Here is a 26,315-nt window from a genome sequence, read left to right on the forward strand (position 1 = left end):
CTTTGGCCTTCCTTCTTCTTAAGTTCCATATGGTCTGTGAGTTGTATCATGGGTATTCTGAACTTTGGAGCTAATATTCACTTATCAATGAGTACATACCATGTATGTCCTCTTGGATCTTGGCTACCTTACTCAGGATGATATTTTCTAGTTCCATCCATTTGCCTACAAAGTTCATGGCCTCATCATTTCTAATAGCTGAGCAGTATTCCATTGTGTAAATATACCACATTTTCTGTATACATTCCTCTGTTGTGTGTCATCTAGATTTTTTCCAACTCCCGGCTATTATAAATAAGGCTGTTATGAACATAGTGGAGCATCTGTACTTGTTATATGTTGGAGTATCTTTTGGGTATATGCCCAGGAATAGTATAGCTGGGTCTTCAGGTAGAACTATTTCCAATTTTCTCAGGAACCACCAGACTGATTTACAAAGTGCTCATACCAGTTTGTAATCCCTCCAGCAATGGAGGAGTAAGTGTTCCTTCTACACATCCTTGCCAGTATCTGCTGTCACCTAAGTTTTTGATCTTAGCTATTCTGATTGGCGTAGAGTCACATGATCATTTTAATTTGCATCTCCCAGATGCTAAGGATGTTGAACATTTCTTTAGATGCTTGTCAGCCATTTGAGATCTTAATAGGGTTGTTTGGTTTTCTGGAGTCTTGAGTTATTTGTATATTTTAGATATTAATCCTCTATTGGATGTAGGGTTGGTAAAGATCTTATCCCAGACTATAAGTTGCCGTTTTGTCCTTGTGTCGGTTTCAAGAGGTTCCATTTGTCAGTTGTTGATCTTAGAGTAGAGCCTGAGCCATTTGTGTTCGCTTCAGGAAAATTTCCCCTGCACCAATAAGTTCAAAGCTTTTTTCCACTTTCTCTTCTATTAAATTTAGTGTATCTGGTTTTATGTGGAGGTCTTGATCCATGTGGACTTGCGCTTTGTACAAAGAGATAAAAATCAAACAATTTGAGGATTTTTTTCTACATGCATACCGCCAGTTAGACCAGCACCATTTGTTTAAAATGCTTTCTTTTTTGCATTGTATGGTTTTGCCCTCTTTGTCAAACATCAAGTAACCACAGGTGTTTGGGTTTATTTTTGGGACTTTAATTCTATTCCACGGATCGACCTGTCTGTGTCTGTACCCATACCATGTGGTTTCATCACTATTGCTCTGTAGTGCAGCTTGAGGTCAAGGATGGTGATTTCCCCAGAAGTTCTACTGTTAAGAATTGTTTTCGATATCCTGGGGTTTTTGTTATTTCAAATGAAATTGAGAATTGCTCTTTCTATATTTGTGAAGAAATGAGTTAGAATTTTGATGGGATTACACTGAATCTGTAGATTCCTTTTGGTAAAATGGCCATTTTTACTATGTTCATCCTACCAATCCATGAACATGGGAAATTGCTGGGAGTCTCCTTGCCTGGAGCAAGTTGAAACAGGACACAGAATAGGACTCTGGCATAGCCTTAAAGACTGATGATCTCCAGATGTTTTAACTAACTATATTGATATGCTGATGATAACTTCTAAAATATCCTAAAAACTTTCTTGCTCTTTCTGAGAGTTAAAAGCCACTGGCTTAGGTAATTAACACCTATACCCTAACATCAGGGGGATTAAGTAATGTAGCCTTTGTTTTATCTAGGTAGGAACTGCGGGGCTCCAACTTTCAACCTGTTAGTTGAAGTCTCAGGAAGAAAGGGGGACACTGAAAAGTGAATTTAGTGTTTATTTCTAAGTTGTAAAGAGTTTCATATGAAAGTTATCTAAGAAAAAGAGGAGAAATAGAAAGATCCTAAGTGGGGCAAGGGAAAATTAGTGTGCCTCTCTGTCTTCAGCACATATACAGCTTTCATAATACATAATTACATGGTAAAAAATTCATCACAAGTTTACGCATAAATTCTAACCATAAACAGAAATAGAAGTTTACAACAAAGAATGTTTACATGTGTATACATTAGGAGTTATTATCTAACTAAACATTCATTACCTGTCACAGCTCCACTGGCTCATTAAAAGTTAAAAACCATGACTACATTATTAGTGAAGTTTTATATAGAAAATCCAGTCAATATTTTATCATCTGTCCTAGCACCTATAATAAATCATTATTTCCCTATTTATGACCTTTGGTTACATGATTTTACAACCTCTTATAATGTGCTCTGAGTAGTAGAAAGTCTGCTGAGTATCAGAACCAATTAACTGGTGACACATGGGAGACTAGCAGGGTTCTCACTGCAGTTTTGACTACAAGAATGGACCTAATAGCGGTCTCACTATAAAAGAGCTTAATAAATACTGATAGAATTTTATAAATTCTTATAGGACCATCATTAAAAATTAAATCATTCATTTGTCTATAGAGCATCACTACAAGAGAGTACATCTTCATAGATCTTTGGAGACCTTCTCAAAAGGATGGAATTATACCTAGTGATTGATATATATGTTTTAATAATAACAGGAAAACCATATCAATAGCAGTAATCCTTCGTAAAATGACTTCCTTTGTGCCTTGTCTATAGGAGCAAGCTTGTAGTGAATTATTTTAATCCAAGGCAGACCATCTCAGGAAGATTACATGCTAGTTATTAGCTTTTCTTATGCTTGCTCTTAACAGGAGAGCTTTTATCTTCTGATGTCTTCTTTGATTTCTTTCTTTGGAGACTTAAACTTCCTGTCATACAGATCATTCACTTCCTTGGTTAGAGTTATGTCAAGATATTTTATATTATTTGTGACTATTGTGAAAGCTGTTGTTTCCTTAATTTCTTTCTCAGCCCATTTTTCTTTTATTTAGAGAAGGGCTATTGTTTTAGTTAATTTTATATCTAGCCACTTTGCTGAAGTTGTTAATCAGCTGTAGGAGTTCTCAAGTAGAATGTTTTATGTTACTTATATATGCCATTATATCATCTGCAAATAGTGATACCTTGACTCCTTTCTTTCTTTCTGATTTGTATCCTTTTGACCTCATTTGTTGTCTAATTGCTCTAGCTAGAACTTCAAGTAATACATTGAATAAATAGGGAAAGAATGAGCAACCTTGTCTTGTCCCTGATTTTATGTGATTGCTTCAAGTTTCTATCTACTTAATTTCATGTTGGCTGTTGGTTTGCTGTTTGTTGTTTCTATTATGTTTAGTTATAATACCCTGAATTCCTAATCTTTCCAAGACTTTTAACATAAAGTGGTATTGTATTTTGTGGGATGTCTTTTCAGAACCTAATGAGATGATCATGTGATGTGGGGTTTTGTTGTTGTTGTTTGATTTTTGTTTTTAGTTTGTTTATATGGTAGACTACATGATGGATTCCTATATATTGAACCATCTTTGCATCTCCGGAATGAAGGCTACTAATTGCAGTAAATGATTGTTTGGGGAGAATTAATATTATTAATTATTTTTATATCAATATTCATAAGGGAAATAGGTCTGAAGTTTTCTTTCTTTGTTGGGAATTTGTGTAACTTTCATGTCAGCATAAGTGTGGCTTTATAGAATGAATAATGTAGAGTTCCTTTTGTTTCTTTGTTGTGGAATAGTTTGAGAAGTATTGATATTAGATCTTCTTTCAAGGTCTGATAGAATTCTGCACTAAAACCATCTGACCCTGGAATTGTTTTGGTTGTTTGTCTAAGGGTTTATATATCTTGTTGATTTTCTCAGAGAAGCAACTCTTAGTTTTGTTGATTCTTTGTATAGTTCTCTTTGTTTCTAATTGGTTGGTCTTAGCTCTGAGTTTGATTATTTCCTGAAGTCTACTCCTCTTGGGTATGTTTGCTTCTTTCTGTTCTATACATTTCAAATGTGCTGTTAAGTTGCTAGTGTAGGATCTCCTAAATTTTTTATGAAGGTACTTAGTTCTATGAATTTTTGTTTTAGCAATGTTTTCATTGTGTCCCATAAGTTCTGGTATGCTATGCTTTCATTTTTGTTAAATGTTAGAAATTCCTTAACTTCTTTCTTTATTTCTTTCCTGACTAAGTTATCGTTGAGTAGAGAATCATTCAGTTTCCATGAGTATTTGAGTTTTCTGTTATTTTTGTTGTTATTGAAGACCAGCCTTTGTTTGTAGTGATCTTATAGAATGCATAAGAGTATTTCAATCTTTTTGTATCTGTTGAGGCTTGTTTTATGTCCAATTATATGGTTAATTTTGGAGAAGGTAATATGAGGTGCTGAGAAGAAGGTATATTCTTTTGTTTTAGCGTGAAATATTCTGTAGATATCTGTTAAGTCCACTTGTTTCATAACCTCTGTTAGTTTCGCTGTGTTGCTGTTTAGATTCTGTTTCCCAGATCTGCTCATTGGAGAGAATGGAATGTTGAAGTTTCCCACTATTATTATGGGAGGATCAATGTGTGTTTTGATCTTTAGTAACATTTTTTAATATATATGCCCTTGCATTTGGGATGGAGATATTCAGAATCGAGAGTTCATCTTGGTAGATTTTTCCTTTGATGAGTATGAAGTGTCTTTTCCCATCTCTTTTGATAACTTTTGGTTGGAAGTTTATTTTATTAGATATTAGAATGGCTACTCCAGATTGTTTCTTGAGACCATTTGCTTGTATTTTTTTCACTCTTTTAGTCTGATGTAGTGTCTGTCTTGGTCAGTGATGTGTGTTTCCTATATGCAACAGAATGCTGGGTCTTGTTTATATATCCAGTCTGTTAGCCTATGTCTTACTGGAAAATTGGGTCCATAGATGTTGAAAGATATTGAAGACCAATAATTATTTTTGTCATTTTTGTTGTTAGCAGTGGTATTATGTTTGTGTAGTTCTCTTCTTTTGGGTTTTTTGTGAAATGATTAATATCTTGGTATTTCATGGGTGTAGTTTCCCTCTTTGTGTTGTACATGGGTGTAGTTTCCCTCTTTGTGTTGGATTTTTCCTTCTATCACTCTCTGTAGGGCTGGATTAGTGGAAATATATTGTTTAAATTTAGTTTTGTCATGGAATATCTTGGTTTCTCCATAAGATATGCCCCATTCTGTTTGAAAATGTGATTGACAGAGAGTTGAGAGCATGTGACTTGCAGGTCATTTAACCATGAACAGTATAGTATACTCCTCATCCTTTGGAGAAGGGCAAAAACAAATGTGGATTTTCGTTCAACTCTAAAGGAAAGTATGGGCCATTTATCATTATCTGACTTTCTTAAAATGGTGCATGTTGAAGTGGGATAAAAAACTGTCACATAATGCACATATAAATTCAATGTGCACAAATACCTCAGCATCATCAAAACTATAGAAAAAACCTGGGCTTTTAAAATGGTTTTCTTCTAGAACAGGCTCTAGAGCATCAGAAAACAGTTAATGAGAAAATTACTGTGGATATGTGTGGGAACAATCGTAGGATAAAGTGAGGTCCATCTTCTGGCCTTAGAGTTTGTACTGGTTGGTTTTGTGTCAACTTGACACAAGCTGGAATTAATCACAGAGAAAGGGGCCTCAGTTGGGGAAATGCCTCCATGAAATCCCTGGGTGGTAGACCCAGGTGGTGCCATCCCTGGGCTGGTAGACCTGGGTTCTATAAGAAAGCAGGCTGAGCAAGCCAGGGGAAGCAAGCCAGTAAGTAACATCCCTCCATGGCCTCTGCATCCACTCCTGCTTCCTGGCCTGCTTGAGCTCCAGTCCTGACTTTCTCTGGTGATGAACAGCGATATGGAAGTGTAAGCTGAATAAACCCTTTCCTCCCCAACTTGCTTCTTGGTCATGATATTTTGTGCAGGAATAGAAAGCCTGACTAAGACAAATTGGTACCAGCATAGTGGGGTATTCCTGTGACAATCTGATCATATTTTGGGCAGGACTGTGGAAGGACTTTGGAACTTTGAGCTAGAAGAGCCATTGGCATATTAAGAGCTCTGTGGGATCTTTAATAGGAGCTTGGAAGATAATGTTGAGAACAGTGCAGAAGATGGAGGCCTGGATTGTGAAATTTCAGAGGGAAGATTAAAGACTCTCTGATCAGGGCTGTTGCTGTTTTGATTGTGAAGATTCTGTGGTTTTGGTTAGCTGGGGCTGAAAAAATTAGTGGCGATTGAGAGGAGACAAACATCATTGTGGTGAAATCTTCTGGGAATTGTTTTGTGAGAGCACAAAGAAGATGTGTTCCAAAGGTAGCTAGCTAAGGTTGGACCTTGTACTGTGGCTAGACTTGGTACTGTGTAAGAGTCACCCAGGTGGTACTGGTTTTGAAGGAATGAAGGGGTCATGGAGAGCAGCTGAGGCTCGGCACTGTGAGAGGCCATGGAAGGCCATTGGTGAAGGAGCATCCTCAGTGGCAATTAATGCCCAAGGACTGACAGTAGTGTCTTGAAGATGTCAGTACCATGAGATGACCACCAAGAACCGCAGCGGCAGTGGAGAACAGGCAACAAGAGCCTAGAAGACAAAGTGTGTGCTACAAAGGGCAGAGCTGGAGAAGTGACCCAAGCCCTTGAAGGAGCCAAGAAGTTCGTAAGTGGATTCCCAGACACTGAATGGTTAGAATTAATGTTGCTTTGATTATGACTGTACCCTGATATCTTTCCCTCTTGAAGGAAGAAATGAAGCCCACAGTTTAGAGACTGAATTGTAAAAAAAGACCTTGATTTTTAAAAGATACTGAATATTTAAAAAGTATTGCAATTTTAAAATGTAAGAATTGGTAAAGTCTCTATGACTCTTAAGGTTATCTAGATCTTGGGGATGAACAAGAAAGTAAGGGTTGAAGTTTAATATTAATTTGTTTTCATGTCAAGTTGACAAGGGATTAATTTTACTGCTGGTTTTATGTCATCTTGACACAGGCTGGAGTTATCACAGAGAAAGGAGCCTCAATTGAGGAAATGCCTCCATGAAATCCAGCTGTAAGGCATATTTTCTCAACTAGTGATCAAGGGGGGAGAGCCCAGCCCACTGTGGGTGGCACCATCCCTGGGTTCAATAAGAAAGCAAGCTGAGCAAGCCAGGGGAAGCAAGCCAGTAAGCAACATCCCTCCATGGCCTCTGCATCAGTGTCTGCTTGAGTTCTAGTCCTGACTTCCTTTGATGATAAACAGCAATGTGGAAGTGTAAGCTGAATAAACCCTTTCCTCCCCAACTTGCTTCTTGGTCATGATGTTTGTGCAGGAATAGAAACTCTGACAAAGACACCCACTTTGCAAAAAACATAAACTGTAAATTTTATTTTTATAAACTGTAAACCCAAAAGAGTACAGCATGATCCTCTGGAAGCTGAGGACCTGCCATCCCCTGGCACTCCTTCACATTTGTGGCAGAGCCAAAGAGAAGACCACAGTTGAACTTCCTTCTCCACTGAGGACTTCACAGTGACAGATGAGATGAATTCACTTTGCATCATAACAGTCAGATGCAGAGTTGGCCAAGTAGCACAGCTGCACCCAACGTGCACGCATGGTCATAAGATCTGATTTCTGGGTTTATCTGACATGGTGAAAAATATGCCCAGGACAGATATAAACTGGGGCAGGGGCACTGCAAGAACAACAGGAGGAGAGACAGAGTATGGAAACATCTTCTAGACCGAAGATACTGTCCCCTATTAAGACAACATTGACCTATTTTCTTCTGGGTTACTCAAGTTTGTGGAATGATTGATTATATATTTCTTTCCTTTCTAGTACTTTTCTTTGCTCCATTGAAACTGATAAACTTTATCAATCTCTTAGTTCTGTTTTAGTTAAAAATAAATAAAAATAAATCTAAAGACATTCACAATATGATATGTCATTGTTGAACTCTCAGAAATGAAAGACAAGAAGCTTTGGATCAGTGTTTGTCAACCTTCCTAATGCCACTACCATTTACTGCAGTTCCTCGTGTATAAATCAACCTTAACTTGCTTTGTTGCTATTCATAAATGTAACTTGGCTACTGTTAAGAATTGTAATGTAAACATCTGTATTTTCCCCATGGTGTTAGGTGACCCATGTGAAAGGGTCATGACCCCACAGGTTAAGAACCATGGCTCTAAATGGATGGTGCATTACAGATGAGAAAATAAAACACAGGTCAACCGGCAGAGGCTTCCCCATAAGAAAATTGAGCGGACAGAAGTAAGTGGTACAATGCTTCTGAGCTGTTGGAAGAAAAGTATCTTCTACACACAGAGCAATAGTCAGTGGAATAACTCTCAGGAATGAGAAGGAAAAGAAGACATTCAGATGAAGAACCCATAGGCTCTAATCAACTGCAGATCTAAAAGAATGCCTGAAAAAATCCTCTAAATAGAAAAGAAATAGTAAAGTTGAGGGGGGAATAAAGAACACAGCAAACAAAACTATGATTAAAAAGCAATGTACTTTCTTCACTTCATTGTATTTAACTGTGGAAGAAGAAATAATACCACTGTGTAATGTGGTTCTTAGCTGTGTTGGAGAAAATGCTTTATATGGATATAGTGTAATTTGGGTGAGATAAAGAGATCTTAAAGCAAATTGTGTATTTCATCAAAACTTTAAATGATAAATTGTGTATGTGTATATATTTACTTAAAGCAACTTAGGGGGAAAAAACCAAACCCCCCAAAAAAAAAAATACTCCAGATAATCTATCAAGTGGAATTTAACTGCTTACAGGGAGAGAAAACAGAAACAAAACTGAAGGAGGAAAACAAATAAAATGGCGTGCGTGGTGGTTAGTCGTGGTTGTCAGATGGATGGTTCTGCGGTCAAGCCACTGGCCACCCAAGGAAGTGCATGGATCAAGGTATCCTGGGAAGTCAGAGCCCACCATTCTCTTCACTCCTTCGCATCCCTGCCGCTTCTGTGGGGGATCTGTCCGCTTGAATTAATTGGAAAGGGAAAACCCACCGTAAATCCACGCACCACTCCCAGTGATGCTAAGGGACAACCAAGGGAAGAGCTTTGGCTTTTTGCCTCATTGCCTTTGTGTCTCACTGGCAAGTTCATCTGCTCCATCGACGTCACTGCTGCTGCCTTCCTTTGCTAAAACCTGAATCCAGATTATTCTGTTACCAATGGAAGCTGAAGGGCAGCAGCCCCTGGGAGTCCTGAGGCCTCCAGTGCCTCCTGGACTGAGCAGCTGCTGGGTTCTCAGCCTCTCCTGTGGGAAACAAGTGCTGTTGGACTGCTCAGATAATACTGTGTAAGGCAATGCTATAAAACCTTTTTACTATGTATTTATTATATTAGCTGTCTTCCTCTGCAGCACCCTGACAGTATATTCAGCCCTAATACACCAATAAATACATTAAGTTAAATGACCTAGAAATACCAATTAAAAGGCAGAGATTGTCAAAACTGACCAAAAAAAAAAAAAAATGTCATCCAACCACAATATACCACCTCACCACAGGCCCAAAACTGGTCAACAGCTTCTTTAACAGAAACTGACTAACACGGATTTCTACAAACTCATGTATCATACAGGTCAGGAAACTATTCAAAGATGGAAGCAGATACACCATACACTGGGAAAAGAAAAGAATGTGAAGAAGGCTGGGAATAGTAGTACATGTATGTAATCCTAGCACATCAGAGACAGGAGAATCCTGAGTGTGACACCAGCTTGGGCCATTTAACGAGTCTTAGACTAGCTGAAGCAATATTGTAACATCTTACACCAAAACAATAACAAACAGTTGGCTACAACTAAACAAACCTAAGATCAACTAGGATACGGAATGATACAACAACAGCATAAAACAACAGGATGGATAGTTATAGACCTAGCTACCTATGGACAAAAGAATGCTGTCTTAGGGTTTTACAGCCATGGAGAGACACCATGACCACAGCAACCTTATAAAGAAAAATATCTAATTGGGGAAGTCTTATGCTTCAGAAGCTTAGTCCATTATCATTATGGTGGGGAGCCTGGTGGCATACAGGCAGACATGGTACTGGAGAAAGACTGAGTTCTACTTCTGGATTCAGACAACGGGAAATAGTGACACACAGGCCAGGCCTGAGCTTCTGAAACCTCAAGGCCCACCCCCTAGTGACATACTTCCTCCAACAAGGCCACACCCCCTAATAGTGCCAGTCCCTATGGGCCTGTGGGGGCCATTTTTATTCAAACCACCACAAGTTCCCATTCTTTACAACACTCCATGGAACTTGTACTGAAATTGACAATATATTTGATGTAAAACCAAAAATCTGAACTGGAATCATAAAGAATGTGTTCTTTCTCTGCAGTGGATTTGAGATGGAGGTAAAGCACAGAGGAAAAATGAGAAAATCCCCAAATGCCCCAATGGTCTGTGCATAAAAAATTAAGTCCTAAAGAAAATAGTTAGAAATAATGCATTTGCCTGAAGATCAAAATTCATAGAATGCAACTAAAAACAGCACGTAGAGAGAAATTTCAAGTGCCAAAGTCATACATCGTAAGAGGGAAGCTTGCCAATAAATCGAAGGTCCATCTGAAAACCCTAGAAAACAAGACAAAATGGACACAAATCAAAGGAAACAAAGAAAACAATAAAGATAAGATGAGACACCAATGAAATGGAAAACAGAAAGCTAGGAAACCAATACAACCCGGAGCTGGCCTTTGAACAGACCAACAACATTTAAATCATTTCAGCTGGTAGGTTGTCAAATGCCTCTGCCACCTGAGCTGAATTCTGGCCAGTGCCCTCATTAAACCTATGGAGGAGAAAGAATTGGCAGGGTGAATGGGTCATCCCTCTGAGCAGCTTCTGCTAGCCCAGACTTTTGCTTTTCTTAAAGCACACTGTAAATCTCTACTTGTTCAATCCACTCCACTTAGTTCTAAGAAATTACACACCTTGAAAATGGCTAATGCCTGTCAAGCAACAAAGATTCTTCCATTATTGAAAAAGAAAAGGAGAGAGAGAGGTACCAGGAAGGGAAGGAATATATCCACAAGTAATCGAGGTTAAATAATTTAATAACCAATTATCCCTTGTCATAAACACATACTAAAGGATCATTGATTGGTTCCTAAGACAAATGTGTAAGTCCAAGTGTCCCCCTGACCCTCAGTCTGGACGCTAATTGCATACCTTGGAAAAGTCATTGTCTAAGACATGAAGTACTAGTATCCAATACAGTGAGTAACCACTGAATGGACACAGTATTTGCACTCAATAAATGCACATTTTGTTAGAGATTTTAATCACTTTGCAAAACTAGCAAAGGAAAATAAGACAAATCACCTACATAAATAAAATGAAATATCACCATAAATGCAGCAAAGATTAGAAGACTAAGGAACTACCCGAAGGAAATGTATATGAAGCTGAAATGGACTGATTCTAAAGAACCTAGAACCAACTATACCTTGCCAAGTATAATCTGTATGCCCTTAAAATAACAATGCCCCTAAACCAAAACCATTAACCGTATCTGCTTTCGATGAACAGCTGAATTAGAGAGATTTAAAAGAATTCATACAAATTCTATAGTGGCTTCTTTTCCCCCAGAGACAAGAAGAGAAGTAGCCATTTGCCAGTTTTCGTTATAAACCTGGCCTTATTCTGACACAACACCAGACAAACGCTGTTCAGGTCTTTGGGAGCCTGTAAAATTCACACCCCTTGTGAATCTGGATGAAGAAACTCTTAAATTAGCAATAAAATCTGGAAAACTAGAGAAACACCATAGACCATAACTAAATAGTTTTTGTTTTATTTCACAGATGCAAAGCTGACTGAATATTTGGGGGAAAAAAATCATTGTGATCTGTCTTATCAGGATAAAAAAATCACATTTCTTTACAGGGGAGATAGTTCTTTGTTTATCTGTGAATCCCCAAAGCACGAGTATTGGACTTTGGATCCCCAGAACACATGGGCATAGCAGTTTGCCTATGATCTAGCTCGTCTGGGAAGGTGGGAATGGGGAAATCCCCAGAGCAAGAGAACTAGTGGGATGTCGCCAGCCACTGCCTGAAGTTCTGGGCTTCAATAAGGCAGAAGGTCAACTGAAGGCCAATCCCTACATCAATTTTGGCCTTCCACAGACATGAGAGCACATATACATGCACATTCCACACATGTGCCACACACACACACACACACACACACACACACACAGACACATGCACACACTTGAAAATAAGTTCAGCATTGTTGTAAAAGACAAGACCCATACAGAAAGCTCATTTCCATTGACTCTAACAGTAAACAGCAGATAAACCACTAACAACTGCTCAAAAAGTAGATGTTTCCGGTGAATCTAACAAAACATGAACAGGGTGTCCTCATCTCGGTCTGCCGGACCGTGTGTCTCTGTGTGTCACTATGTTTATGTGTCTATGTGTATCCTCTGTGTGTGTGTATGTGTGTGTGTGTGTGTGTGTGTCTTGTCTGTCTGTCTGTCTGTCTGTGTTTCTGTGTGTGTGAATCTCTGTGCCTATGTGTGTGCATATCAGTGTCTGTGTGTGTATCTGTGTGTGTCTTCTGTGTCTATGTTTGTGTGTCCCTCTCTGTATGTGTGTGTGTGTGTGTGTGTGTGTGTGTCCTTCATGTGAAAGAAGGGACAAGCAAACTCCTTTGGCCTTGTTCTTAGGAGCAGTGATTCATGAGAGCTGTACTTATACAATCCAAACATTGTAACAAATCCAAACAAGGATTATGTGCATGTATATGCAGGTCCTCACAGAGGCCAGAGAGAGCGCAGGATCCTTTGGAGCTGGTGTTACAAGAGGTTGTGAGACAGCTGGTGTGAGTGCTAGAAGCAAAACTCTGGTCTTCCACAATAGTATAAGCACTTGTAACCACCGAGCCATCTCTGCAGCCAGAAACCCCATCACCACCATGACCACAAGAGGGTTTTCAGTGGCGACTGTTCCAGAGATGCCTGTTAAAGCCACCGCATTTGTGTCCCCGGGCAAAGTGATAGCAGCATTTAATAGTAGGGTTTTAGCTCTATATTAGATAAAAAAGTATTGTCACAGTGAGCATTTTTAATCAATAGTGTGTATTTTGGCATGGAGCTTTTTGTAACTTTGCTAAAATTTCTGGACTAGGTGCTTGAGTTTTACATGCTGTAGAATATAACAAACTCCACTGAGTAAGGAAAGAGGCCAGAAGGTAAAGCTGCTGTAGAGTCATTGCTGTTTCAAAAATGGGGCTTATTTTAGAAATTAATTTCAAGCATGTTTGAAAATAATTGTAATTCTAATAAGAATTGAAATTCAAGCCATTAAGGGTGATAAATATTTAAAAGCATTTGGTCTAGAAATTAAGCTGGAACAGAGCAAAGAATCTTGTGTAATCAAAACCACTGTGGTGGAGTGAAATATCTGTTTTGCTGTGAGGATTTGCAGCCCAAACTGCTAATCACTGAGAACACATTCTCACTCTGAAATGAACACTACAGTCATGTGTGCCCAGTATTTATTCTGGAATAGTGTGACTCTGGGCGCTTATTTTTTTTATTCCATTTGGCCTCTAGTTGCTAAATCATAACCATCAGTGTGCAAACCAACCCCTTTGACCCGAACCACGTCAAACCTAACAGGAAACCCCATATGCAAATCCAGCATCTTCTTTCTTTGTATAATTTAACTACTCACTCTTGTTTGACGTAGACTTTTTTTGTTCCAAAAAGACTTATTTTTATTCTTTTACTTATACGTGTCTGCATGCATATGTGTATATGCATGTGAGCACAGGGTACCAGCAGTCCAGAAGAAGGCATCCAGTCCCCTGGAGCTTGAGTTACAGGCCTAGTACCCGCCAAATCGACTCCAGCAAGCACTCTCTTTTTTTTGCATTTTTATTAGATATTTTATGTACTTAACATTTCCCAGTTCCCCCCTCTTGCATCTCCCATTCCCCTGCTTCTATGAAATACTCCCTCTCCTAGCCACCTACTTTCACCTCAATACCCTGGCATTCCCCTGCACTAGGAAAATAAGCCTTCACAGGACCAAGGGCTTCTCCTCCTACTGATGCCAGACAATGTCATCCTCTGCTATATATGTAACTGGAGCCATGGGTCCCTCCCTCCATGTGTACTCTTGGTTGGTGTTTTAGTCCCTGGGAGCTCTAGGGGGTCTGGTTGGTTGATATTGTTGTTCTTCCTATGGGGATGCAAGCCCCTTCAGCTCCTTCAGTCCTTTCTCAAACTCCTCCATTGGGCTTTCCATGCTCAGTCCACTGGTTAGATGCAAGTATTCTCATCTGTATCAATAAGGCTCTGGTAGAGCCTCTCAGGAGACATCCATATCAGGCTCCTGTCAGCAAGCACTTCTTGGCATCAGCAGTAGTGATTGGGTGTAATGGTTGCATATAGGATGGATCCCCATGTGGGGCCGTCTCTGGTTGACCTTTCCTTCAGTCTCTGCTCCACTCTTTGTCCCTGTATTTCCTTCTGTGAGTATTTTGTTTCTGCTTCTAATAAGGACTGAAGCATCCACACTTTGGTCTTCGTTCTTGAGCTTCATGTGGTCTGTAAATTGTATCTTGGGTATTCTGAGCTTTTGGACTAATATCCACTTATCAGTGAGTGCATACCATGTATGTGTGTGTGTTTTGTTTTGTTTTGTGTTTTTGTGACTGAGTTACCTCATTCCAGATGATATTTTCTAGATATATCCATTTGCCTAAGAGTTTCATGAAGTCATTGTTTTCAATAGCTAAGTAGTACTCCACTGTGTAAATGTAACACATTTTCTGAATCCATTTCTCTATTGAAGGACATCTGAGTTCTTTCCAGCTTCTGGCTATTATAAATAAGGCTACTATGAACATAGAATGAGTATGTGTTCTTGTTATATTTTGGAGCATATTTTGGGTATATGCCCAGGAGTTGTATAGCTGGGTCCTCAGGTAGTACTATGTCCAGTTTTCTGTGGAACTGCTGGACTGATTTCCAGAGTAGTTGTACCAGCTTGCAATCCCACCAGCAATGGAGAAGTGGTCCTCTTTCTCTGCATTCTTGCCGCATCTGCTATCACCTGAGTTTTTTATCTTAGCCATTATGACTGGTGTGAAGTAGAAGCTTGGGTTTGTTTTGATTTCATTTCCCTGACGACTAAGGAAGTTGAACATTTCTTTAGATGATTCTTGACCATTCAATATTCCTCAGTTGAGAATTCTTTGTTTGGCTCAGTACCCAAGTTTTAATAGAATTATTTGGTTCTCTGGCGTCTAAGTTCTTGAGTTCTTTGTATATATTGGATATTAGCCCTCTATCAGATGTAGGATTAATAAAGATTTTTTCCTAATCTGTTGGTTGCCATTTTGTCCTATGAACAGTGTCCTTTGCCTTACAGAAGCTTTGCAATTTTATGAGGTCTCATTTATCGATCCAGCAAGCATTCTTAACTGCTGAGCCATCTCTTCAGCCCTAAAACAGAGTTCGAACTGCCACTGTGGCAAAGCACTCTTGTTCCCAAGCTGTTGACTAAGCCTCTGCATGGGGAACCAACCAAGTGGAGAATCTTTAAAAAGAAAAAGAAAAAAGTGAACTGAGAACCTCTAAGTTAATGCATAAGGAGAAATTTGAGTTTCCTTCCTCTACGTGCATGAGTTAATTGGCTAAATTCACTTGCTTGGCCTACCGTAGCCAAATGCCACACATTGAGTGGCTAAAAAGAAAGGAAGGAAGGAAGGGAGGGAGGGAGGGAGGAAGGGAGCGAGAGAGAGAGAGAGAGAGAGAGAGAGAGAGAGAGAGAGAAAGAGAGAGAGAGAGAGAGAGAGAGAGAGAGAGAGAGAGAGAAGGCAGGCAGGCAGACAGGCAGATGGACGGACAGATGGAAGGAAGGAAGGAAGGAAGGAAGGAAGGAAGGAAGGAAGGAAGGAAGGAAGAAACAAAGAAACAAAGAGCAGTGACAGCAGGCAGGCAGTGGTTCACAGTGGAGCAGCTCAGGCAGCAGGGGGCAGAAAGTGGAGGCAAGGTGGCAGAGTCAAGGGGGCAGGGACCTGGGAGCAGAGAGCAAAGAAATAAAGCACTAAGACAATGAGGGGTGGGGGGAAAAGCCTACATAGAAATCTTTCCATTTTTCAGATTGCCTGTGAGAGTTGTAAGGTGTGTGTGTGTGTGTGTGTGTGTGTGTGTGTGTGTGTGTGTGTAAACACAAGTAAGTGGTTGTGCAGAATTATTGCTTTGTAGGTACTAGGGCCAAATTTAGGCTATGAATTGGAAGCCTTTTAGACTGGGAGTGGTGTCAAAACATAGCCTTTCTGGATGACATAGCCTTTCTGGATGAAATAGCCTTTCTGAATGAGAGCAGAAGGTATTATTTACTCCTACCAGTGTCCTGAGGATGAATTAATAATTAGAAAATGGCAGCCACTGGGTTGGGCCAGTGCCCTGAGAAACAGCAGGAGAGCAGTTCACCTGGGTCTAGGATTTGGCAACAGTGAGAAGGAACCTACCTCAGAAAAGAGAGAAAAGTCTCACCCAAGGGCGAATGTCCTAGGATGAAGGGTCAGTGAGAAGGCCAGTCATGACTGTGAAAGCCTCCATCCTCAAGGACAACAGAGAGTGACTAAGAGCTCAACAGCCCTCTCTTGGGACCAGGGGGACATTTACACTGACCAGTGAGGGGAGAGGGTTTACCAATGTGCGAGGGTTTGGATGGGTAGGTCTAGAGATCAATTCCACACTGGTGGAATTCCTTGTGGTGGTTGGTAATATGAACCTGCAAGTTTGTAAATCCAAGTCTCGTGGCACCAATGTTGTGTTTTATAGCAAGAGGGCCAGGATATATTTTATTAAGCAAGGTACGATGAGGTGGCAGTGGTGCCTTGGTGAGGGTGAGCCCATGCTGAGACATCCCTTTCCCCTGAGGTACCAACCATACCACTGGTATAATGTGAAATAGAGTTAGTTTATTTAGGGTATGGGAAGGGGAGTTGAGAATGGGGGGGGGGAGAAGGAGGAAGAGGAAGAAGAGAGAAAAGAAGAGAAGAGAAGAGAAGAGAAGAGAAGAGAAGAGAAGAGAAGAGAAAAAGAGGCAAAGTCTGTCAGGAACACATGAAGAGAAAGAGGGGAGGGGAAGGGGAGAGAGGAAAAAAGGTCAGAGAGAGAAGGGGCAGATCTGCGAAAGAGAGTAAGAGAGGGAGAGGAGGGACTAAACAACCCCTTTATAGGAAGCCAGGTCTACATAGCTTGTTGCCAGGTAACTGTTGGGCAGAGCCTAAACGGAATCCTAACAAGAATGACCCTAGTCTGATCTCCAGATACAAAAGACTAAGTCCTTATTGTGTGCTTAGCTACCAATGGAGCAGCTGCACTGGCTCCGTCAAGCTCAGGGCTCCTCACAGAAGAGGGGTCAGAAAGAATAGAAGAGCAGAGAACGGGACCAGTGCTGTCAAGGTCTCTCTGTCTTCTGGACACAGCATGACTATGGCACCAGCGAACTCAACAGCAGTAATGGTTATCTGCAAATGGTCTACACAAAGCCAAGCCAACAACATCAGCAGCATTCCTGCAGGCTGCGTGAATCGGACTTGATGGCTGCTTTAGTTTGGGTTCCCATTGCTGTAGAGAGACACCATGGCCAAGGCAACTCTTATAGGAGGAAACATTTCACTGGGTCTGGCTTCCCACAGTCCCAGAAGTTTAGTCCATTATCATCACGGTAGGGAGTGCAGCACCTTGCAGAGACACATGGTACTAGAGAGGAAGCTGAGAGTTTTACATCTGAACCTACAGGCAGAAAGAGAGGGAGCCTGGACTTGACATGGGCTTTAGAATCCTCAAAGCCTACCCCCAGTAACACACTTCATTCAACAAGACTACACCGCCTAACGCTTCTCAAATAACACCACCCCTGATGAGCATTAAAATATATAAGCCAGTAGAGGCCGTTTTTATTCAAACCACCACAGTGAGTTACCAGAGACAGAGACAGACAGACAGACAGACAGACAGACAGACAGAGACAGAGAGTCAGAGAGAACATGAAAGTGATAAGGACATGTCCTCTGAGAGAGTAGGAGGCGGCAGCTTAGGGTGTATAGGATCAAGGCCAATTGTACGTATCTATTACATTGTAACTGAATAAGTAAATACTAAGAGGAAGTGTTTGAAGTACTGGGAGTTAAGATTTTTAACACATGAATTTCAAGGGTAACAATCTATATTAATCTATGTTGAAACTCATAACAGTAGTATTTGGATATGAATTACAAGAGGGAGAAGTATGTATATCAGTTGGTACAGTGCTTAAAGCCCTAGGTTAAATCTCCAGCACTACAGAAATAGGGTGTCTGGGTGTGGTGGCTATATAAGTTTGAGGCCTTTCTGGACCACATGAAAACCTATATAAAATGTATGAAAGTATGTATCTATGTACATATGTATATATATACATATATTTGTATACATGTATATTATGTATATATGTATACATGTATATGTATGTATATGTATATGTATGTATACATATACACACATACATATACATACACACACACAAAAACAAAACACTCTGATGACAATTTCTAACTCTTTGATTATGATTGCTAGCCAACGCCCACAGAGAGGATGGGAGAGCCTGCCCTCTACCTGAGAGCCTCAGCTCTGCTCAGTCACCAGACATCCAAAATTCCCTGCCAACGCCATTAGCCCTTCATCCCCACCACTGCAATGTCAAGTCAGAGCTGGCACACAAAGACATGAAGAAATGCCACCTGCCCATTCTGCAAATGGAAAAATTGGTCTCAAAAGTGACCAAGCAGCCTGACACTGTTAAGCAAATAGCTGATGTATCAAAAAGATATTTTAAAAATCTGTGCCCCCCCACACACACACCAGCTCATCCTCTCTCAATCACCCCATGTATTTCTTTGTGTTTCATTTCCCTTAGGGCTTTCATAGAAATTTCTATCATTTGCAATCTGTTCTTAGTTACTTGAATCTATTTTCCCTTGAACCAGCATTTTTCTTTCTTTGACTTAAAAGGGAAAAAATAAGAACCCAGCTTTACTAAACCATTCTTTAGCTCTCCTGTCCTTCAGTAAGAACAGAAGCAAAACTTAACTTCCCCGTGCACTGGGACACTGATAAAATGGTGTGATCTAAGAGAATGCCCCCACCTCTGAAAGTGTGTGCGCCTATCCTTAGGACCAGACTACCTAGATCTCATGTGAGTTCAAGTCAAGAAATGGTGTGCTTGGGGCATGATTGGGTGTGACCTTGGATTTATCTGGGACACCCTTTCTCATAATAGAGAACGTCAGTAAGTAAGACCCGAAGCCCAGGAAGGACACATAGAGCAAGGATACAATAAGCCAAGCCAAGAACATTACAATTCTGCTGAATCATCACTGGGGCTGTCGGACGCCTCGCCTGCCAAGTGTTCCTTGTCCATACTGGCTTGCCTTGCCTTACAGCCTGGAACTAGACAACAGTGCTGGAGGGATGGGCTGCCGACATAATGTCTGTTTGTCTGACAAGGGAAAAGAAGGCCTCCTGTCGTGCTGAATGCCTGTATCAGTTAGAGTGCAGGAAGAAATCACTGTTTTCTGCCTCTGTTCAACTCCCTTCCTAGAAAGTGAAGGGCTACTAGGGGGCTGTCATACCCTAGATTCTGGGAATAAAGACAATACAGATATATAAATCTTCATAAGTTAAAAAAAAAAAACTTGTAACACTGGGGCCAGTGATATGAGTTAAGAGCACTTACTTCACTTGGAGAGGACCAGGGCTTGAGTCCCATCACCCACAGTGTGGCTCATAACCATCTGTAGTAGCAGCTGTAGAGGATCCGATACCCTCTTCTGGCCTCTGAGAGCACCAGGAATATACAGGATGCACATATATACATACATATACATACATACATACATACATACATGCAAGACACTGATACGTATAAAATAAATCTAAAATGTTTTTAAAACAACTTGTTGTATGCAGAGATGAGCGAATTGCTGTGGGAATCTGTAACTAATGCCCAACCTGGGCTGACTGATGGAAGACAACTCTGCAGAGGCACTGGCATTTACCCCTAAAGTGCAGAGACAGGAGGGTCCCACCAAGGGAAGAGATGGATCACAGGCCTAAAGCAGATGGAGTGGTCTGAGGCAGCTGGAACGGCAGTGGAAGAGGTCCGCGGGGATCCGTGTGGGCCACATGAGTGCTCAAGATAGACCACTTGACTGGTCTCCTACACTCTAGTTGACTTGGCCTTCATTTTCCTTTCTTTCCTTTTGTTTTTTTTTTTTTTTCTCCGCTTTGCTTCTTTTTCCCCCACCCCTCTAAGATAGGATCTCCTAGCTTGCACCCCAAGCTAGCTTTTCAACTCAAAGTCCCCCTGGCTCAGAGTCCCAAGTGCTGGCTTTACTGACATCTGCAAGACCAGTGCAATACTCAGATGTCTTTGTCTTTTTCCTTTTTACTGAAAGGAAACCCACTTTGCCAATACCGCTGTTACTGAAAACGGTCGCCCAAACAAAATGAAAGCAGCCCTCATTTTTTAATGATTTTTGTTTTTCTTGTTGGAGAAGGCTTGTTTTCATTGAAGTGTGATTCTCAGTTCAAACTTTGAGCCTATTGGAAACATGGAAACTGTAGGGATGTTGACAATGACATTGTCAGTTCGAATGACAGGGAGGTGTCACCAACTCAGCTAGCAAAGGGACCACAGTGTCTGTCATTGTGTTCAAATTGTTTAATGACTTTCCTAGTCCACTGCTGCTGCTGCTGCTGGTGGTGGTGGTGGTGATGGTGGTGGTGGTTTTGTTTTGTTTTTACTCACTAATCACCTGGAAACTGGATAGTGTAAAATATAAGGATACATTAAATAGTGGCTTGACCACAGGTTATTCCAATGACAAGACATCACAAATGACAATGTTCTTCTGGAGACATTTACCTATTGTAACTACAGAAAGGTTCTCGGAAAGAGTTGCTTTGCATAAATAAGTTATCTGTTTTCTTAAGAACGGCAGTGGAAGTTTATAACACCTGGAGTGATGTGTCCTTAGCATAACACGGAGACGAGGGATCTCGGCCATTTATTACTGTTGCTTTGACAATCCGAATTATCTTTGGAATATAGCACTGAATGATAAATCAGATGGTTTAAGAGCAGGACTCAAAATTGGAAAATTGGAGTTCTAAGTGCTTTTATCTTAAGTAGATGGTACCTTGAATGGTAAGTACGCCAGCTCTGGGCTAAGTTAATGACAATGGGCTCTGGAGTGAATGATGTTACACTAATACAATGTGCAGGTTCGGGGAGGCAAAGCTAAGTATGAATTGTATCTACTGACTCTCATAAGAGCCCAATTCAGCATATATGGAAATTTTTATCTTCAGAGAAACTTTATAAAAATATATCCGGCCAGCTTTCACTGGATAACTGCAGATTTTCTTTGAAAAAGACTAGTAATATTTCTTCTCTAGAGAATTATTACTCTGAGTGTCATTGTTTCACACTATTCCTTGGGTGTGTGATGTTGTTGGTTGGTGGGTTGGTTGGTGGGTTGGTTGGTGGGTTGGTTGGTGGGTTGGTTGGTTGGTTGGTTGGTTGGTTGTTTGGTTGGTTGGTTGGTTGGGTTTTTTAAGAAAATGTACTTACTTTCAAATTTCTCCTTTGATTTCAAGGAGCAATGGCTCCTGCCAAGCCAGTGTGAAATATCCAGTTTTCCCCTGTGTGGCCAGGTTCCTATTTCAGAAATGCTAGACTTGCCAGCTTCCCTCTGAGAGGCCAGATGCGTTTTCCTCTCTTGGTTTTCATGAAGGAGCTGGAGAAAACCACCATGGTTGCATTTTTACCATGCATTCTTTTTGAAATCCCTGGATTCACTGACTGCCAGGAACAACGTGGAAGCCTTGTGCCTCTCTATCCCCACTGTGTTAGAAAACCCAGCTCCTCCATGCCTGGAGTGTAAATCAAGAGAGCCAGAAAGGAAAACCTCTGTTTGCCTTACATCCAACCTCACTGTGTTCCAACAGGGCCTGTGGTTGTGACCCAACTATAAATTCCCATTTTCCTGTTCCAGGCTCCGAAATGGTTACTTGTATCATTGCTGTAACCAAATATCTAAAAAGAAGCAATTTTAGGGTTAGGGTTCTATGTTGGTGTGTGATTTAAGAAAGGATGAAGCACATTATACCATGGAAGGCCTAGATGCAGGAACAGGAGGCAGCTGGTCACTTTGGATCTACCATCAGGAAGCAGAGAGCAGAGGGAAGCCAAACCTCAAAGCTCCCCATGAGTAACCTTTACTGAGACTCCACATCTTAAATGTTCCACAGCTTTGAGAAATAGGACCACTACCTGGGGCCAGGGTTCAAATACGGGGGCCTCTAGAGACACCTCGCATTCAAACATGAACACCTAAGAAACCAACAACAACCAAAGAAAAAAATCCTCTTTGTTTTTTTTTCTTCTAGGTCGGACGAATAGAAGACTTTCTGTACCAACTAGAAGACAACTTCTTAAAAACTAAGAAACTGAGAACTGCTCGAAGGCAGAAGACAAAAATGAAAAGACTTCAAACTGTACAGCAAAACTAGACACTAGGGAGCAGGCTGGCTGAGGTGTCTAGGAGAAGCTAGGGTACATAAACTCTGGATAACAAAGGCCATCACCAAAGGGCTTGGATGGCACCCCCATGACAAAGACAGACTATACTTCATTACTTTTAACTGGTAGCAATAAATGTTCTCAACATATTTGACTAGATTCATGCTCAAATTCCTCTTGCCATGTCTCCCATACTGACAGAGTCACAGAGCTTATGTAATAACCCCTGCAGCTTCTTTCATCTGCTTTCTTCTTCAAGGCTTGACTAAGGTATGTTACATCTACCCAAGGATGTGCATATTCATGTGTGCTTCTTAAAAAATAAGTCACGTATCATATGCAGACAAGTATCTATTTAAAATGACGAAGCTGGTAGCATACCTTCTCAGTCCTTTAAAAATATGTCCATATGTTGTTTGCCTGATATCAGTTCTCTTGTTGAGAGCTCCGTTCCTTCCTCTGGAGATTCTGTATTTCGTTTTACCTGTTCTTTAGGCAAAACATAAATTCATGTATTTGGCACGGGGGTGAATCAGAAGCCATGTCAAGAGATCCCAACTAATGCCTGTAAGAGGATATGGAAACAGGGATGGTAGGAGGGTTAGTGTAGAAAGCAACATAAGCAAATAAGTACAGTTCATAAATATTAAGAATAATAAATTAGGTCTTACAGTACCTCTAAAATGAGAATATGTCAAGTACTGAACATTTCCTGATACAATGAAGTGGCAAAGAACAGATTAAGTAAGAGCCGGCTCTTAACATACGGTGGGGGGGGGGGGCGGTTATGTGGTCATAAATATTGAATGGGCCAGTTGGGACTTCGGGTTCTCTGGGCGTGGTTTATTCAACTCCTACTTTTATCAAATAACTCCCAACTTTCCTCCCAACCCCACAGGGACCACACCTCCACTGCCTGCCTCTCACACATCGGTGGCTAATTAACTACGAGCAATTAAAGACCACGAACTTTAAGATGCTCTTTTTTGCCGCTAAGTTCATACCAGAACATTTCATTTGTAAAAAGCACTGAGGAACTATTTCCTTTTATGAACCTGAGCTGAATGGGAGAGGCTTAGCCTTCCATTTGGCGATGTTAATACCTCTGACCACTCAGTATTGGCTCAGGACACCCTAAGACCACGCTCTCAGCACAAGGGAGACTTATTATCTCCTTCGGGGCAGAGAGCAGGGAATAGGAGACAAAGACAGGAGATAGAGGATGAGGATGAAGGGTAAGGAAGTAAGGGAGAGGAAGGAGGGAATTTGTCCCTGGGGGTGGGGGAGGGAGTCGGGAGGGAGATAAAGGACTGCCTCTAGATAGAGAGGAGACAGACATGGTACATAGAAAAAATGGCCGTTTATAGAGGTACAAAGAGGAACCTTGCATTAGGATGGGGTGTTTCAGTTTAATTGACCGTGTTAATGAAGAGAGCCAAAGCAAGGGTTTTGATTGCCGGATTTTAATACTTTGATAGCTGGACCTTGGAAGTCAGCCTCAGAAGGATGAAGTGGCCAAATAAGGGAAACGACATTGGTGGCTACCTTTGTGGATGTAACCTAATAGTTTTTAGCTAGGCATAGGGAATAGGGGAGAAGAGCAAGGCCTGACAGAGCCATGTCCACCATACTAACCAGAGTCCCTTCACCCACTGTCCAGGGATACATATTCGGGTGGTGGAGACGGAGAAAACATCCCAGTGGCAAGCGATGGGAATTTGCATCCCCTGTAAAGAGCTGGGTGTGTGATCAGGAGTGAGGAGGTAGATTCAGGATGGAAAGCAATTTAGGAAGACATTGTCAGTCTTTGACCTCCACACACACACACACACACACACACACACACACACGACCACACACATGTATTCACACATATACACTCATATAAAAATTGATAGGCAAAGCTTAACTGTAAGAAATGAGATTTTTTTCTAGCATTTCCTCTGAAATGAAGATAGGGAATTTTATTTTGTGCTAGGCTGGAACACCTGCTCACTATCACCCTCATGCACCCCTACCCCACAGGCTAGAAAACCCCATCTTCCCTCCTTCCCCTAACCATGCCCACACAGAGAACCCCACCCCACTCCTGCCCTGTGATCCCACAAAAGCCAAATCTTCTAATCCACATCCACCTGAATTTCAAGCACCTGATTTTTTTTTCATAATTTCTTGATTGTTCCTCAAGGGATTTTGCTGCTATATTTGTTTTGCTGTTTTCTGTTTTGTTATGTTTTAATGTGAATGAATGGCTGAATGTGTGTGGCTAGTGCCACACTGTGGAGACCACAAGAGACTGTTAGATCTTCTGAAACTGGTGTTACAGATGTGTATGGACCTATCATATGGGTGCTGGGAATCAAACCCAGATCGTCTGCAAAAGTAGCCAGGGCTCTTAACCCCTAAGCCATCTTTCCATCTTCCTCTTTGGCTTTTTATTTTCAAATTTTGTTTTCAATCTGTGGGAAAGTGACAAGAGCAGACAATAGAAGAGATGGGCTCTCTGCACGAGTCTTCCCCAACTATCAATGTTCTCACATCCCCACTCTGCTCTCTTTCAACTACCCAGTATCGTTCATTCCATGGATAATGAAATCATTGCCCCTGTTGTGGTCCAGCCTTGCCGTCTTTATCAGATATACCCAGAGGCTGAGGTGACGTACTGAGGAACTTCTGCAAGAGGGGCCCTCAACATCCCAGACCACCACACCCAACTCTTCCTTGTCTTTGCCACTGGCCTTTTTTCAGCATTGCTGAGGATGGTAGCATCCAGAAATGGGCTTGGGATCTTTGAAGAAGGACATTCAAGTAGCAAAGCTGTCTGCTATTGGTTTGGCTTGGCTTGGCTTGGCTTGGCTTGGCTTGATAACAAAGAATCTTTGCAAACTTACACACGTGACACAATTTTGGACCTGTTAATTCACACTTTTGTTCATCTTCAAGAGTTGACAAGTAGTTTTTCTTTAAGGGCTGGTGATACAATTTTTTTTAAAAAAACTGTTCTAATTTGCTTTTATTGGTTGTGACAAAAGACTCTAACGGAAAGCAATCTAAGGATGGAAGGGTTTATTGGGCTTACATGGACAAGTCACACACTCCATCACTGTGAAAGTCAAAGCAGAGGCAAGAAGCAGATGCCTGAGAGGAACTCCACATACAAGCTTGCTTGGTCAACCACCTTTCTTATAATCAAGGCCTATGGATGGCATAACCTCAGCCCTCCTACATCAACCAGCAGCTGAGAGAATCCTATGGAGGAAATTTTTCTGTTGAGGTTCCCTCTTCCCAAAGCGGCTCTAAGCTGGCATCAAGTTGACAGCTGAGAACTATGACAAAAGGGCTACTCAAAACTTCAAGCAGTAGAACAGAGGTCAACTGAGTAGTGCCACTATGTCAGGATGGTGCAATCGGCAAGGCAGGGGCCCACGGAAACACGGGGAGCAGTCCCGGACTGCTGCTGAGGAGGCTTTCTGTACCTTCATTAGCTATAGGATGATCTGTTTGCTTTAAACATGCTGTCATGGCAAGCACTCCCTTATGCTTCTGACAGAGCTGAAATCTAGGAACTTATATGAAAGAAGTTACCAAATTCATGTTGAAATATAAAAGCTCAGATGTTTGGGGAGCTTTATGAAAGGTAATACAAACACAGCCTAAATCTCTCAACATAAGCAAATAGACTAAATGATTTATGATAGGCTGTTTAATGCTTAACCTGGTAATCTATTAAAATTTATAATGTTAAAAGGCAAGGACTCAAAACCATATTATAGCATAATTAAAGCTAGATTGTAAAATATGTATATAAAAGGCCGAAGAGAAATACAATAAGCTATGAAGAAGATCTCTTG

General features: G+C 41.0%; 1 protein-coding gene across 1 annotated transcript in view; it reads left to right on the top strand.

Annotated features, from left to right (window-relative positions):
- Positions 1–22,454, top strand: part of SPATA16 (spermatogenesis associated 16) — a gene marked incomplete at both ends in the record, with an annotated part of 281,161 nt that extends 258,707 nt beyond the window's left edge. Inside the window, one exon of the mRNA XM_080929533.1 lies at positions 22,332–22,454. Within this exon, the coding sequence (XP_080785659.1) occupies positions 22,332–22,454 (123 nt within the window). The remainder of the gene's footprint in view (positions 1–22,331) is intronic.
- Between the last annotated feature and the right edge of the window lie 3,861 nt (positions 22,455–26,315).

The sequence above is a fragment of the Micromys minutus genome (genome assembly GCF_963924665.1).
Source record: "Micromys minutus genome assembly, chromosome: 15".
NCBI classification, from domain to species: Eukaryota; Metazoa; Chordata; class Mammalia; order Rodentia; family Muridae; genus Micromys; species Micromys minutus.